The sequence below is a fragment of the Ambystoma mexicanum genome, chromosome 5p (genome assembly GCF_040938575.1).
Source record: "Ambystoma mexicanum isolate Mex_15411 chromosome 5p, UKY_AmexF1_1, whole genome shotgun sequence".
Taxonomy (NCBI): Eukaryota; Metazoa; Chordata; class Amphibia; order Caudata; family Ambystomatidae; genus Ambystoma; species Ambystoma mexicanum.
Genome location: NC_090930.1, coordinates 1347297426 through 1347311869, shown reverse-complemented (window position 1 = coordinate 1347311869; position 14444 = coordinate 1347297426). Strand labels below are relative to the sequence as shown.

Below are 14444 nucleotides of genomic sequence, written 5' to 3'. Positions count from 1 at the left end.
AACAAATTCAAGTTGCATACCCAGTTAAATAAAACCATTCCTAAAATCGATCATAAAAGCAAAAGAGGAGCTAGTCTTCCCCTCAAATGAGAGAGTACAAAACATTCTGTTGCAGGTACTTCACTATCTAGCCAGTCGCCAGATAACCCTACGCAAGGCAATGCGCTTGCTTGGGATGATGGCCTCATGCATTTACCTAGTCCCACACGTGCGGCTCCGCATGTGCCCAATGCAAGAGTGGTTAACAAAACAATAGTCTCAGGCTAGCGGTCAGTTGGACGATCAAGTGCTTGTTTCGCTAACCCTAGTGCAGGCTCTTTGCTGTTGGTCCAAAGACAATTTGCTAAAAGGCAAACCCTTTCGCAATCCACCAGTTCAAGCGATACTAACTACAGACACCTCACTCTCCGGATGGGGAGCCACTTACCTTCACCACACAGCTCATGGCCAGTGGACACACACCACAGCCCAAAGCCACATAAACCTTATAGAACTGATAGTTCTCAATGCTCTGCAGGATTTTCAGCAGCATCTAGTAGGTCAAACGGTGCAATTCCTCACAGACAGCACCTCTGCTATGTTTTACCTAAACAAGCAGGGAGGCACACACTATCCAAATCTGTCCAGGCTATCCCAAACAATCTGAAAGTGGGCACTCGAGTGAAACATGTTCCTTGTCTCTCAACACATTCCAGGGGAACGCAAAGCTCTAGCAGACACTCTAAGCAGACATCCTCTACCCGAGGAGCACAAGTGGCAAATCAACAGATATTCTAGACAAACTCTTCTCCTTGTGGGGTTATCCTCCTTTAGACTTGTTCGCCACAAGCCAAAATGCCCAATGCCAGACTTTGCATCCAGGTTTCCCCAGCCAAGATCCAAGGGGAACGCCCTGCGGATGAACTGGTATGGGGAAATCTGCTTACTCTTTTCCTGCGACACCACTTCTGAGCAGGATTGTGCACAAGATGTACCAGGAAAAAGCCACTCTAATCCTGAATGCTCCAATGTGGGCAAGACTACCATGATTTCCACACCTGCTCAACCTAGCAATGTGCAAAATAATCAAACATCCGTGCCCCTCCAATATGCTGTCCCAACACGAGGGGATAACACTCCATCCACATCCTAAGTCTATTAACTTGGCAGCCTGGCTCCTGAAGTCATATAGTTTGGGCACTTAAACCTTCCTCAATGGTGTATGGATATCCTCAAGGAGGCACGGAAACCCAACACCAAACACTGTCACTTCAACAAGTGGAAGAGGTTTGTGGTATGGTTCAGATCACAATCCTTAAATCCAATGAATTGTTAACCATCCAACATTCTACACTAAATGCTTTATCTACTAGACTCTGGCCTAGTATTTAACTCCATCAAGGTACACCGAGCGGCCCTATCTGCGTAAACCACTTCACAAAACAAGGTGTCTTGGTGCAAAGTTCCGGTTATCAAAGATTTCATGGAGAGAGAAAGAGACTATACCCTCCCATTTCTAACCCTCCACCAAGTTCAGACCTTAAAGATGTCCTCTCAAAGCTCATAGGTCTCCCCTTTGAGCCTATGTACAAGACTAGCTTAAGACACTTCACCTACAAAACTGCTTTTCTGGTAGCCATCACCTCTATAAGACGAGTCAGTGAGCTGCGGGTATTATCTGTACAAGACCATTTCATTCTAATCCACAAGGACAAGGTGGTCCTTAGGTTCTCACCAAAATTCATATCCAAGTTCCATGTCAACCAGTCCAGTGAACTACCTACTTTTTCCAAACTCCATCTAACTCAGCTGAGCCTCCATACTTTAGATGTAAGGAGGGTGGTCTTGTACTACATAAGGAAAACAGACCAGCTCTTTGCTTCCAAAGCACCTGGTAGGGAAGATGGTCACTTTTCAAAAAACGCAATCTCTAGATGGATAGTCAAATGCATACAGCTGTGCTATTCACCATCAAAAAAGACCCCATCTTTCACACCAAGAGCTCACTCTACCAGAGGTACAGGAGTACTTTAGCATTTATTGTAAACGTCCCCCTAGATGCTATTTGCAAAGCAGCTACTTGGAGTTCCATTCATACATTTACTCTACATTAATGCATTGGCACACATTCTAAAGCAGATTCACAGGTTGGACAAGCGGTGCTAAAACATCTATTTGCTGCTGTACCTTCTCACAACCCACCTCTTTCTCCAGGTACTGCTCGCTAATCTTGTCATATTCCATAGAAGGAGATGGTCATTGTGGCGCCGTTGGTCCCAATCACGGGTGGCGGCCATTTTTTCTCCCAAGATGGCGGCGCCGTCCGAGGGCGGTGTTCCAGTCTTGCAAGAGTTGCTGGCTGTGGAGGCTCCTCCTCCTCAGCAGAGATCCGGTTATCTTGCGGCAGGCACAACGCTCGAGTGCGTTGCTACTCTTCCCAGTCAGCGCTTCGTAAGTTCGTCTCTAGGCTTACCACTATTTGCATTCTCATTTACTTCTTGCTAAACCTTCTTCTGTCTCTGTTTTTATAGAAGCCTCCTTGTTGCACTTCAAAGACAGAGATTCCGCTTCCTAAACTATATTTACGAGTTCCAGTGCTGAGCAAAACAGATCCTTCTCCTTTCTTCTACAACCGCTTCCATTCACACCAGGTTGGACAGTTTACACACATTGATTCGAGTCATCTGTTTCACTCATTTCCCAGCCGCGTTGTTCGTAAGGCTTTTGCTTCGATTCGAATCTGCTGCCAGGTACCCTTCTCTCCTTCTCTTTTCGTTATTTAGAACTACCTGCCCGCCTTTTCTACCTTCTAGTCTCCTCACGCTTCCTTTTATATATATTTAGGCTTCCGAAGTTACATCACGTTATCCACGAGTCATCACTCTCAACGTTCCACAGATGAAATCTGAACGTATGCAATCTTGAGGCAATATAGATCACAATCCTCTTTATACTGGTAACTATTAGGCTACTGACATCCGCTTCTACTCTGTGTTTAAGCACATACTTACCTTTCTCTAATCTGTGCCTTTCTTATTTTTCTTTACGGTACCTGCATCCAGTCACCTGGAAATGTGTTAAAGACTCGCCCTTACCTGCTCACAGAGAAGACTTCCAACAACTGAGGCGGACAGGGTTTTCTTCCCCAGAGGGTTTCCCTGGGGAGTTCATTCCTTCCTGGTGTAAGCTATCACGGGATAGGAGGGGATTCCCCCGGGGGGGCTTCTCAAATTCCACACGTCCGGGCTACAGGATCAGGTCAGTGGGTGCATGTTTATAGGGAAACATTAATATTACTGGAAACGATAAAAACTGAACAGAATTATTACAAATCTATGCATAGCTGTGATCTAAGCAGATCCACAAGCCTCAGAAGGCATACATTACTCACCGTAATCATATTTCTGATGCTTATATCTGCTTAGATACACATGCGCCCACCCTTCCTACCCTCCTGGAGTCGAAGGTGCATAGATATTTCTTGATCTATCTTTATTTTCTGCTTTATTACATCTGTACTCACGATACATGTCACGCAATCTCATGTCTGAAACAAAACAATCTGAGGGGCCTTGACGTGTGAAGGACCATGGGTACAATAGACGCCACACTAGGGCTAGTATAACTAACGCGCCCAGTCGACATCCCTTTTTGAGTTTCGAAAACACATCATGTAATACTCTGCTACTACCACTAGATGTCGGCATGTGCACAGCATGTGAATCTAAGCAGATACATATATATATATATATGTGTATATATATATTTATATTTCTGAAGCTTGTGGATCTGCTTAGATCACATGCTCTGCATAGTCTGACATCTAGTGGAAGTCGCTGAGTATTACAAGATTTGTTTTCGAAACTCAAAAACGGTTGTTGATAGGGCGTGTTTAGTAATAATATCCCTCGTGTGACATGTACTGTACCCATGGTCCTTCACGCTTTGAAGTTCTCTTCCAGGCGGATGCCTTTGATTACCTAAAGTTATACTTATAGACTTTCTTTCCTTTGTTGTTCGCCTTGCCGTACGACTGCTTGACTGCTCTACAGCTCCTAACGAACACCCTCATCGTCGACGACTGACCGATTGACCAGGCGCGGCCTTTATGGTCCTCTTCGGGCTTTGACCCATTACAGTAGGGAGAGGTTCTTCATACTGACCTCTTTAGAGAATGCTTAGTCCATCATCCCCTTTCTTCTTTTCTAGCCCATCTGCCCTTTTAAAATGCAATGGGCAAAAGCCCATTTCAATTTTGTCCCTCCTGCCTTTGAAAATTCCAGTGGAAGGATACGCACTGAGTGTGCAATCACTGTCTTCCTAGGGGTCATGCCGAAAAGGATTGTAAATCCTATACATTTTTTCCGCCTAAGGCCCTGAAGCATCAGCGTATCAAACGCTGGGCCGCTCACGCCATGCAGGCTGAGGCCTCCATCGGCGTGACGGAAGACTCCAGCTAGGGCAGTATGCGGGTCATGATTGACGCAGAGGGCAAGGGAGGTCTGTTGGAACCCCAGGTGCGGGCCGCCGACTCCAAGAAGAAGGCCGATGGTGCTGTGATGGAGAAGACACCCGGCGGCCAAGGCACACACAAACACATTAAAGACATACCCCACGGCCGACTCTCGACGGTAACGTCAAGCGTCAAGGCACATGCAGTGTCCAAGGATAAAGCCTCAGGTTCTTCACTTGCCTCTGGGCCATCGCACACGCTTTTGCCTCATGACAACTAATTAAGAAGCACATCAGTGCTTCTCTGCTTAAGGTTTTCCGCCCACATGCAAATATACACCTGAACAATTCAGTAAGATTATAAGGAGAATGTCTTGTTTTGTAGACTTCATGGACAGATATCCTGACCAATTAAGAATTCTTAAAGATGTCTCACAGCCAGGGGAATCGGCACTGCCACCCACTGCCAAAAAGTCTCGTCTTGAGCCACAGCCTAGCACCTCTGTTCTAGGCACTCCTGCCTTGACGTTCCAAGACACTTCTCAGACATACCAAGACCCCTCTAAGGACTCGTATTGTGATGACCAAGTAGACTCCGGGTCTCAGGAGGATCTCTGCGGCCAAGAACAAGACCAGTTTTATGATAACGATGACGACATTTACGATATTCAGTCGCCACACCACCAGGAGCCGGTAGCAGATCGCCTATTGACAATGAACTCAGTACAATGAACTACTACTACTGGCGGCACAACATTTTAATATCGACACTCAGGAGGCACATGCCGACAAGGACTTTGTGGAAGATATTCTGGGGGGACAAAAGGTCCGCCACCCAGTTTATACCACTCCTATAATCTGTCCAGAGACGTATCCAACCATCCCTACTGATGCCTAGTCTTACGAGGGCGGGCAACCCTAGAATAGAGAAGCTATTCAGGCCGGCACCCAGAGACCCCCTGTATATTTGAGGTCCGCTCAAGCCAGATGCCCTAGTAGTGACCACCACCAGGAAAAGGGCGGGCGCTCCACTGGCATTGTCAGAAGCCCCGCCAGACAAGGAAAGCAAAAAGATATAAACTTTCGGGAGAACCCATACCAGACCAGAATCGCTGACAACATTACATTGTTATCTAGTTACGGCTTCCACCAATGGGATGATCTGGAAGGCCAAATAGAAGCCGTCCCAGAACCGCTAAAGGCGCAATTACTGAAGACTATCTCTGAAGGCAAGCAGATCTTAAACTGCATCCTAAAGAATAACCTTGATGAAGCAGATAATGCAGGACGCAGCATAGTGGAAGGAATGCTCACCAAGCACCATGCTTGGCTTAGACAGTCAGGGTTCAAGCTAGAGACTCAAGCAACCCTCTTAAACATGCCAGTGGAGCCAAATGTGTTATTCGGGAAGGCAGTAAAAGACGCCCTCAATAGTCCCAAGGACGAGTATGACACTCTTAAGTCCCTTGAAAGTTGACAAATAAACCCCTTTCCCAACGGGGGTCCCCAAACTCTAGGAGATTTCAGGGCCAGGGGGCACAACGTTCCTCAGGCTACTCTTAAGGCGGACAGTCCTCGTCTTGGGGCCAGTTGCAAGGCCAAGGTTCCTCATCCAATTTTCAAAGAGGAAATAAAAGGGTCAGAGAAAGGGCCAGAACCTCACCTGGAAGAGGCTCAACCCTTCCCAAACAATGACATGCCGTTTCAAGTCCCCTCCCATGGCACTCCAGTAGGAGGCCGAATTTCTAACTTCACCCACGCATCGGAGGGGATAACGTCGGACAAGTGGGTGTTGTCCACAGTGGCAGGCGGGTATTGTATCGAGTTGCTACAAAAACCACCCTACCGCACGCCGCGACAGAAGAAAATGACAGCAGAAGACAAAGCATACTGCTGGAGGAAATAAAGCGCTGCTCAAGAAGGATGCCATAGAGATCGTCCCAGCAAATGAGGTAAACAAGGGTATTTATTCAACGTACTTCCTTGTTCCAAAGAAAGACCTTACCATGTGCCCAGTATTAGATCTGCACCCTGCAAACCAATATGTCAAACGCCAAAAGTTTCATATGACCACGCTACAGAAGGGGATTCCACTCCTAAAACGGGAAGACTACATGGCGACGTTGGACATGAAAGATGCATACTTTCATATTTAAATGCACCCTGCGCATAGAAAATACCTGCATTTCAGGATTGCGGGAGTACACCACCAGTTCAAAGTACTTCCATTCGGTATCTCCTCAGCACCAAGAATATTCACAAAGGTGCTCGCAGTAGTGACATCACACCTGCGCAGAAAGTCCATCCCAGTATACCCTTAGCTGGATGACTGGCTAATCACTGGGGAAACGCCTCAAATTTGCAAATTAAATACTAAAAAGACACTAAACCTTCTCTTCAATCTGGGTTTCTCCATAAAGGAGAAGAAATCAAGAAATCAAGTCTAACCTCAGCCAAATAAAACAATTTCTAGGGGCTATCCTAAACACAATAGAAGAGCTGACTTTACCCTCAAACAAGATATTACTGAACATGCTGTTGCAGGTACCTCACTACAAGGTCGGTCGCCAGATAACTGTACACAAAGCAATGCCCTTGCTCGGGATGATGGCTTCATGCATTCAATTGGTTCCACATGCACGCCTGCACATGCATCCAATGCAGGCATGTTTAGCGAAACAGTGGTCTCAGGCAAGCGGATAGTGGGACGATCTAGTGGTTGTTTCGCTAACCCTGGTTCAGGCTCTTTGCTGGTGGTCTAAGGACAACCTGTTGAAAGGAAAAGCTTTTTGCACTCCACCAGCACAAGTGATCCAAACTACAGACGCCTCACTCGCCAGTTGGGGGGCCCACTTCCTCTACCAAACAGCCCATGGCCAGTGGACACGCTACTGCCCAAAGACACAGCAACTTCATAGAACTCTTGGCAGTACTCAAGGTTCTTCAGGCCTTTCAGCAACATCTCAAGGGTCAAACGGTGCAGGTCCTCACAGACAGCACCACGGCCATGTTCTATCTGAACAAGCAAGAAGGCACACACTCTCAATGTCTGTCCAAGCTATCCCAAAACATATGGAAGTGGGCACTCAAGCGGAACATGTTCCTAACATCTCAGCTTGTTCCAGGGGAACTCAATTCTCTGGCAGACACTCTAAGCATACACCCTCTACCATAAGAACACGAGTGGCAACTCGAGAGAGAGAGAGAGAGATCCTAGACAGAATATTTTCACTATGGGATCACCCCCCCAATAGACTTGTTCGCCACAAACCTAAACGCACAATGCCCAGAATTTGCGTCCAAGTTTCCCCAACCAAGGTTCAAGGGTAACGCCCTGTGGATGAACTGGTAAGGGAACTTTGCTTACACTTTTCCCTCGACACCACTCCTAAGCAAGATAGTGCACAAGATGCACCATGCACAAGTAACTCTGATCCTGATTGCTCCTATGTGGGCAAGACAGCCTTGGTTTCCACATCTTCTCAAGCTGGTGATGTGCGACCCAATCAAGCTCCCGTGCCCATACAACATGTTAACACAACACAAAGGAGCAACCCTCCACCCACGCCCACAATCAATGAACTTGGCAGTTTGGCTCCTGAAGTAATAGTTTGGCCACTTAAATCTTCCACAAAGGTGCATGGATATCCTTAAAGAGGCACGAAAACTCAACACCAGGCACGGCTATTTTAATAAGTGGAAGAGATTTGTTATATGGTGCCCGTCACAATCACTAAACCCAATAGAATGTTCTCCAGCTGACATTCTACACTATGTGCTTTACCTATTAGACTCCAGCCTAGTATTTAATTCCATAAAGGTGCATCTGGCGTCCCTGTCGGATTACACCACCTCACAGAATAAAGTGTCCTGGTGGAAAGTCCCTGTCATTAAAGTATTCATGGAAGGGGTAAAGAGGCTATACCCCCCAATTTCCAAACCACCTCCCGGTTAGGATCTCAATGCTGTGCTCTCCAAGCTCATGGCTCCACCCTTTGAGCCTATGCACAAGGCCAGCCTAAAACATTTTCCTTACAAGACTGCATTCCTAATAGCTATCACCTCCATAAAATGAGTCAGTGAGCTACAGGCTTTGTCCATACAAGACCCCTTTTTCACTTTACACAAGAACAAGGTTGTCCTCCGAACACATCCTAGGTTCTCACCTAAGTTCATTTCAAAGTTCCATGTAAACCAATCCATAGAACTTCTTGCCTTCTTTCAAAATTCATCAAACTCTGCAGAAAGAAGCCTCCACACACTTGATGTACAAAGGGCGGTCTTGTACTATGTGAACAAAACGAAACCTCTAAGGAAAACAGATCAACTCTTTGTTTCCATAGCGCCTGGCAGAGAGTGTGATCACATATCAAAGAACGCCATCTCCATATGGATAGTCAAGTGCATACAGCACTGCTATTCCCTATCCAAGAAAATCTTACCTTTCACCCCTAGGGTACACTCTACCAGAGGTATAGGAGCTACCTTACCTTTCATTGCAAACACCCCTCTAGACGCCATCTGCAAGGCTGCTACATGGAGTTCCATCCATATGTTCACACAGCATTACTGCATTGACACACACAGCAGATTCACAGGTGGGGCACATCTCTTTGCCGCTGTACCTTCTAACTTCTCACCTCCTTCTCCAGATACTGCTTGCTGATCTATGCAGAGCATGTGAACTCAGCAGATCCAGAAGCTCCAAAAGGGATTCATTACTCACCGTAACAGTATTTCTGGTGCTTGTATCTGCTTAGATTCACATGCGCCCACCCTTCCTCCCATAGTGGAGTAGGAGGAGCATGGATGTTTTCTGGGTTATCACTGTTTCTGCTTTATCACATCGGTATTCACGCTACACTTCATGCAACCTCATGTCAGAAACAAACAATCTTAGGGACCTCGACACGTGAAGGACCACGAGTACAGCACACGTCACACTAGGGATAGTATTACTAAACACGCCCTGTCGACGTCAGTTTTTGAGATTCAAAAACAAATCTTGTAATGCTCTGTGACTTCCACTAGATGTCGCACTATGCAGAGCATGTGAATCTAAGCAGATACAAATATATATATTTATTTATTTAATTTTATGTCTATAACTTTATGCATTATGGTTTTAATGTTTTGTAATCCTTGTGCTGAACCCATAAACATGACTTCAGCAATAGTGCTGCAAGTATGTGTTTAAAACCAATTTCAAAGGTTTCCGATCCAAACTATATATTTGGAAATAATATTGCAGATTTTCTCCAGGCCGACTGGTGCAAACCTCTTCAGAGTGGAAAAAACGGTAGTTCAGTCAGGCACCAACAGAAAAAAGTAGGATGTGGCAATTTGAGAGAGTAAACCCTTTTCTGCCTAATGTGCTTTATACATACCTGCAAAGGGGGTATGTATACATTCTTGAATAAAGCTTTGGTTTTAAAGTATTCTTCATTGGTAAGGCCATCCAGCCAGGGTTGTGGTGCAATTGTATGGCCTTGAACAGATTAACATTATACATCTTGGCGTTGAATGGTCTTATTGGGAGATGTTAATGACACTCGTAAGAGAAACTTCAACCTGTGTCCTATCGAACATTGGAAATGTGGAACTTGATCATTTGCTGTTTTTCTGCTTTAAATTAAAAAAAATCAGGATAAATGTCATTTCTATGCTCCATTTCACAAGATAACACACCTTATTGATGTTTAGAGTTGTGTCATATGATTGATTTATCTTGGGAATGTTTTTTGTAACAGCAGAACATGAGGTTATTTCATTGATCATTAAAGAAGAGGAAGTGGCATGCTCTTTGGATCCTCTGGATGTGAAGAATATAAGAATCCACAGTAGTCTCACAGGTGGGTGAACTAAACAAACTTGCTATAAGCAGATACCTTTTTTGGCATCTAAGCAATCAATAAGTAAAATAAGAAAAGTAAAATTAAGAATCTAATTTTAGCCTTGGAGTCCCCCATGTAAATAACCTTTGGTGGTACGGTTTCCTATCTTCTCCGTACCCTGGACACCGCCTTTGCTTAGCAGAGAGGAGACCACATACTATGCTTTCTGAACCGACTTTTAGAAAGCGTAAATCTGCATGTTCTGGAGAGCCACCAGGGAGATGGATAGTTTGGGTTTAGTTCTCTCATGAGCCTCTGGAGGGGATTTGGTGCCCAGATAAGGTACATGACAAATGAGTAGTCCAGCATTGTTAGGAACACCTTTTTATTTTTTTTAGCTATCCCACCCATTTGAATGGTAAGCGACATATCTGGTCTACTATTTGTTGATCCTGACTCGATTTTCAGCACTGTTATCTTTTTGTTTTTAACTTTTTGGGTGCACTACTGTGCACCTCTTTATTTTTGCTGCATGGGAGCATATTGTGCACTATATTGCTGATAATGGCTGTCCGTGTTGTTTGAAGCCCTCTCTTTGTGTTCCTCTGTCCTTCTGGCTGTCATCCTCCCAAGCATGGGTAGGATGTGGCCAAATATGAGCATCATCGTCACGTACTCTGGGCATAGCATGGGAATTAGCCTCTTAGTGTGTTTTGATCGAGTACTGGGCTGCAGACACCCAGAGTGCATATGCTGGACCATGTGAGGTCTTGGCTGTAACTGAGCTGGCTTTCTATGGCTAGACAGACGACCAGAAGTTTGAATGTAGTAGGGCGCCTGCTAGAGTGGCTTGGCAATCCCTCAGCCCATGATTTCAAATATCAGGAGTGGGTCTGGAGCCTTTCTTCTGTTGACTGTGTAAGCAAAGAATCTGAATTACAAAAGGTCAGAGGAATGCTGGAGTACTGTGTTATAATGAGTGTTATAATGAGTGTCTTCCCTCCTGTGTCTTCCCTGCATCGGTGATGTCAGTGGAATGTGGTGAGGTCACTGCTTAGAGTGTTGTCATTTGAATGTGTGTTCCATGAGGGACAGTTGGAGATAGAGAGCTGGCTGGCAAGGATGTGCCGGTGTTTCCTGCTGTGTACTTAACTAATAAACCCAAATAACCTACCTGCTGGCTCAGGTGTGTTGATGACAATACAACATTGTTACACTAGCGACAAGGATGGGATCCTGTCGTGGAGGGGACAGCAGTTGAACAGGACACCGCCCTCCAAGTTTCCACATCCTGGAGTCCGGACCGAGGTTGCATCCCAGCAGGCCGTGTGGTGCTGGAGGAACAAGCTCCTTACAGTGGGAGCCGGGATCCTGTGGTATAGGGTCGAGGAAGCTGTCCGCATTCTTCCTGTGGTCTGTAGCAGGGAGTGTATCCTGGGTCCAGAGCTGGAGAGGCAAGTGGCGGGACAGTTGTTTTGGTGGACTCTGTGGTTAGTAGCGTGGAGGCCTGGCGTTCCGGTCACCTTTGGAAGGTGTTTAAATCGTCCAGAGTCTTTGTTTGGCGTGCCGTTGTGCTCCAAATTGGAGAAAGGGGTCGAGCGTGGCGGCAGTGGCAATCCATCCTGGCTCTGTTATGGCGGAGGGCTGGAGTTGCCGGCGTGCCCTCCATTGTGGAGTATCTGGTGAGCGGACCGCGGCTAAAGTTCTGACCTGTCGGTGTGGAGGACAGGGCAGCTGGGCGGCTTGTGCTGTGTCGTTGCAGCGGAGCGGAGTGATGAGGAAGCCCCTGTCGGTGACCACTCATGTGCTGGAGTGTGAGGTGAGCGTTGCTGGTGTACAGGACACAGCAATCAGCGTTGCATGGACGGGCGTGCTGCAGTACACCTGTGGCGTGATGCGGCTCCTTCGGCGCCCCTGGAGGAATGATGACGTCGGGGAGCTGCCGCAGTACGTTCCAGCCTCCATGATCGTAAGGTTGGAACATAACTGCATGTCGTGCGTTCTAGACGCGCAGGCGTCGGTCCAACGTTTGTTTCTGCATCCAGGAAGGGAAATGAGTAGGACCAACGACGTCTGCACCGATTTCATGCAAGTTGGCAGTCCGGATGTTAGTGGTCTGCTGATGGTGGATCCGGCTCAAGGAGGTACTGTGACTTGTTATGAGTGTGGGGGGGATCTCATGGTGCGAGTCCTTCCTGGTGCTGGGAGTGGAAACAGCGTTGTGGACGAGAGCTGTTCTACAATGACTGGACGATGGTTTTCCACGATTCTCTTTTTAAAAAACAGCCAGGTGTTTACGGCAATGTGCGGGGATGACAATTATTCAATGAAGTAATAGTGTTGCCGGTGTAGGGCCAGTTTGTTTGGAGTGGCGTATTTGTGTTGTGGCCCTAGGTTAGGAAATGTTTCATGTTTGGCCAGTATGGGTGCGAATATCGTGTGAGTGTTAATGTTGTGGCCATTTCTATGCTATGTTAATTTCTAAATGATGATGTTGTGTATTAACATGCTTCTTGCAGGGAGTGTTCAGAATTGTTTATTACAATGTGGTCTGTTAATATGTTTCTTCAAAGCAGGAGTTCGGGGTATGTGTCACAAGATCTGTTATTTGTGAAGCAATGGAGACATTTAAATTGGTCATCCTCTGTATTTAACGGGCAGTACAGTTTCGGGACTTGTGGAATTTGCTGTTTAATGTGGTTTGCATCGAACTTGGCTGGCGTTTTTTTTGCCAGACGCTTTTTGAGAAAAATAATTTCCAATTGTTCTCAAGTAAAGAATTGTTCTACAATATAGCACACGTCAGTGTGTTAAGGCTCCAGCAATTGTGATGGGGTTTCGTGACTTTTGGACATGTGCCATTGAGTTAATATCACCAATGACATTTCATGTGCTATGTGTCTTTTGTGAGGTGTGAGTCTGGGTGTGTGTGCATGTTGGTTGTGCGCGTGACATGGTGCGTGCGTTTGGTAACCACTGTGGTAGCCTAGTAAGTGCTAGGGGTCCCATTGTAAGGTGGTTTGTGTGCCATTTTGGATGTGTTTGGTGAGTGTGACCACTGTGGTAGCCTGGTCAGTGCTGGGGGTCCCATATTAGGAGGTGGTGTGCTGTATTTGGCAGGGACGAGGGGTCCCGGGGTGTGTAGAGGTGTACTGTATTTGGCAGGGACCAGGGGTCCCGGGGTGTGTAGAGGTGTACTTTATTTGGCAGGGACTAGGGGTCCCGGGATGTGTAGAGGTGTACTGTTTTTAGGCAGGGACTAGGGGTCTCGGGGTGTGTAGAGGTGTACTGTATTTGGCAGGGACTAGTGGTCCTGTGATGCTAGGTGTGGTGTCTAGGTTGCACGCATTTAGGGGTCCTTTCTGATCCTTTTTGTGAGCTTGTGCGGTGGTTCACAGAGTGTAGTTTTGCATAGTAGTTTCAGAGTTGGTTGTGGTCAGAGTTAAGTATTGCCTTATTTAGGGGTTTTTGAACTAATGATGTTAGTTGTGCTTGTTGTTGCTCATTTGAGTTGGGTTAGCGCCCGGTGGTTGCTCTTTTGAGTTGGGTTGTGCCCGGGGGTGGCAGCCCTGGTGCCCTGGGGTGCAGACCAGGGCGGAAGGATGTAGGTACACTGAAGGGTTGTGGTTGTTAGGGGATATCCGCTATTGGGGACGCTGGGGTGTCGCAGGTCCTAGGCTTCAAGGGGCAGCTTGAAGCAGGTGGAGTTCTTGTTTAATTGTTTTGTTCCTCGAGTTGTTATTCCAGTTCAGTAGATGGGAGGTGCAGCCCTTATTCCATGTCGGTGGGTTCCTCTGTTGTGAGTGATTTGGTGGACAAGGGATGGTTATAGTGTTCCGTTTGAGTAGGAGTCATTGTGCAAGGATATGTTTCCACCTGTTTTAAGCTTTGGGTTTTATTAGTGGGGAGATAGTTTCAATGGTGTCAGTGCGCTTCTGTGCCTTTATGGTAGTGTAGAGTGTTTGTGCTCCGTTGTTGGCCTTGGTGTGTGAATGGGTTTCATGTGGACCGTTTCCTGGGGTTTGGGGTCTCGTGTTCATGTGAGCTTGGGTGTTGCTGGGCAGGTACGTGGTGGCCACGCGTATTTGTATCGGTATTGTGTGGGATGGTACTTTGTGTATGGGAATGACTAGCACTCCACCAATGTTGGTGTGTAACTATTATTAAATTAAGGGAGGG

At 46.5% G+C, this 14444-nt stretch overlaps 1 protein-coding gene across 5 annotated transcripts in view; it reads left to right on the top strand.

The window, feature by feature from the left end:
* The window catches only part of LOC138481557 (zinc finger protein 660-like), a 1126844-nt gene that overhangs the window by 1018703 nt on the left and 93697 nt on the right, over nt 1-14444 (top strand). For 4 of the 5 annotated variants that reach the window (XM_069613740.1, XM_069613741.1, XM_069613742.1 and 1 more), the window contains one exon: nt 10182-10283. In XM_069613740.1, the coding sequence (XP_069469841.1) occupies nt 10182-10283 (102 nt within the window). The remainder of the gene's footprint in view (nt 1-10181; nt 10284-14444) is intronic. The other variant, XM_069613739.1, reaches the window with a different exon arrangement.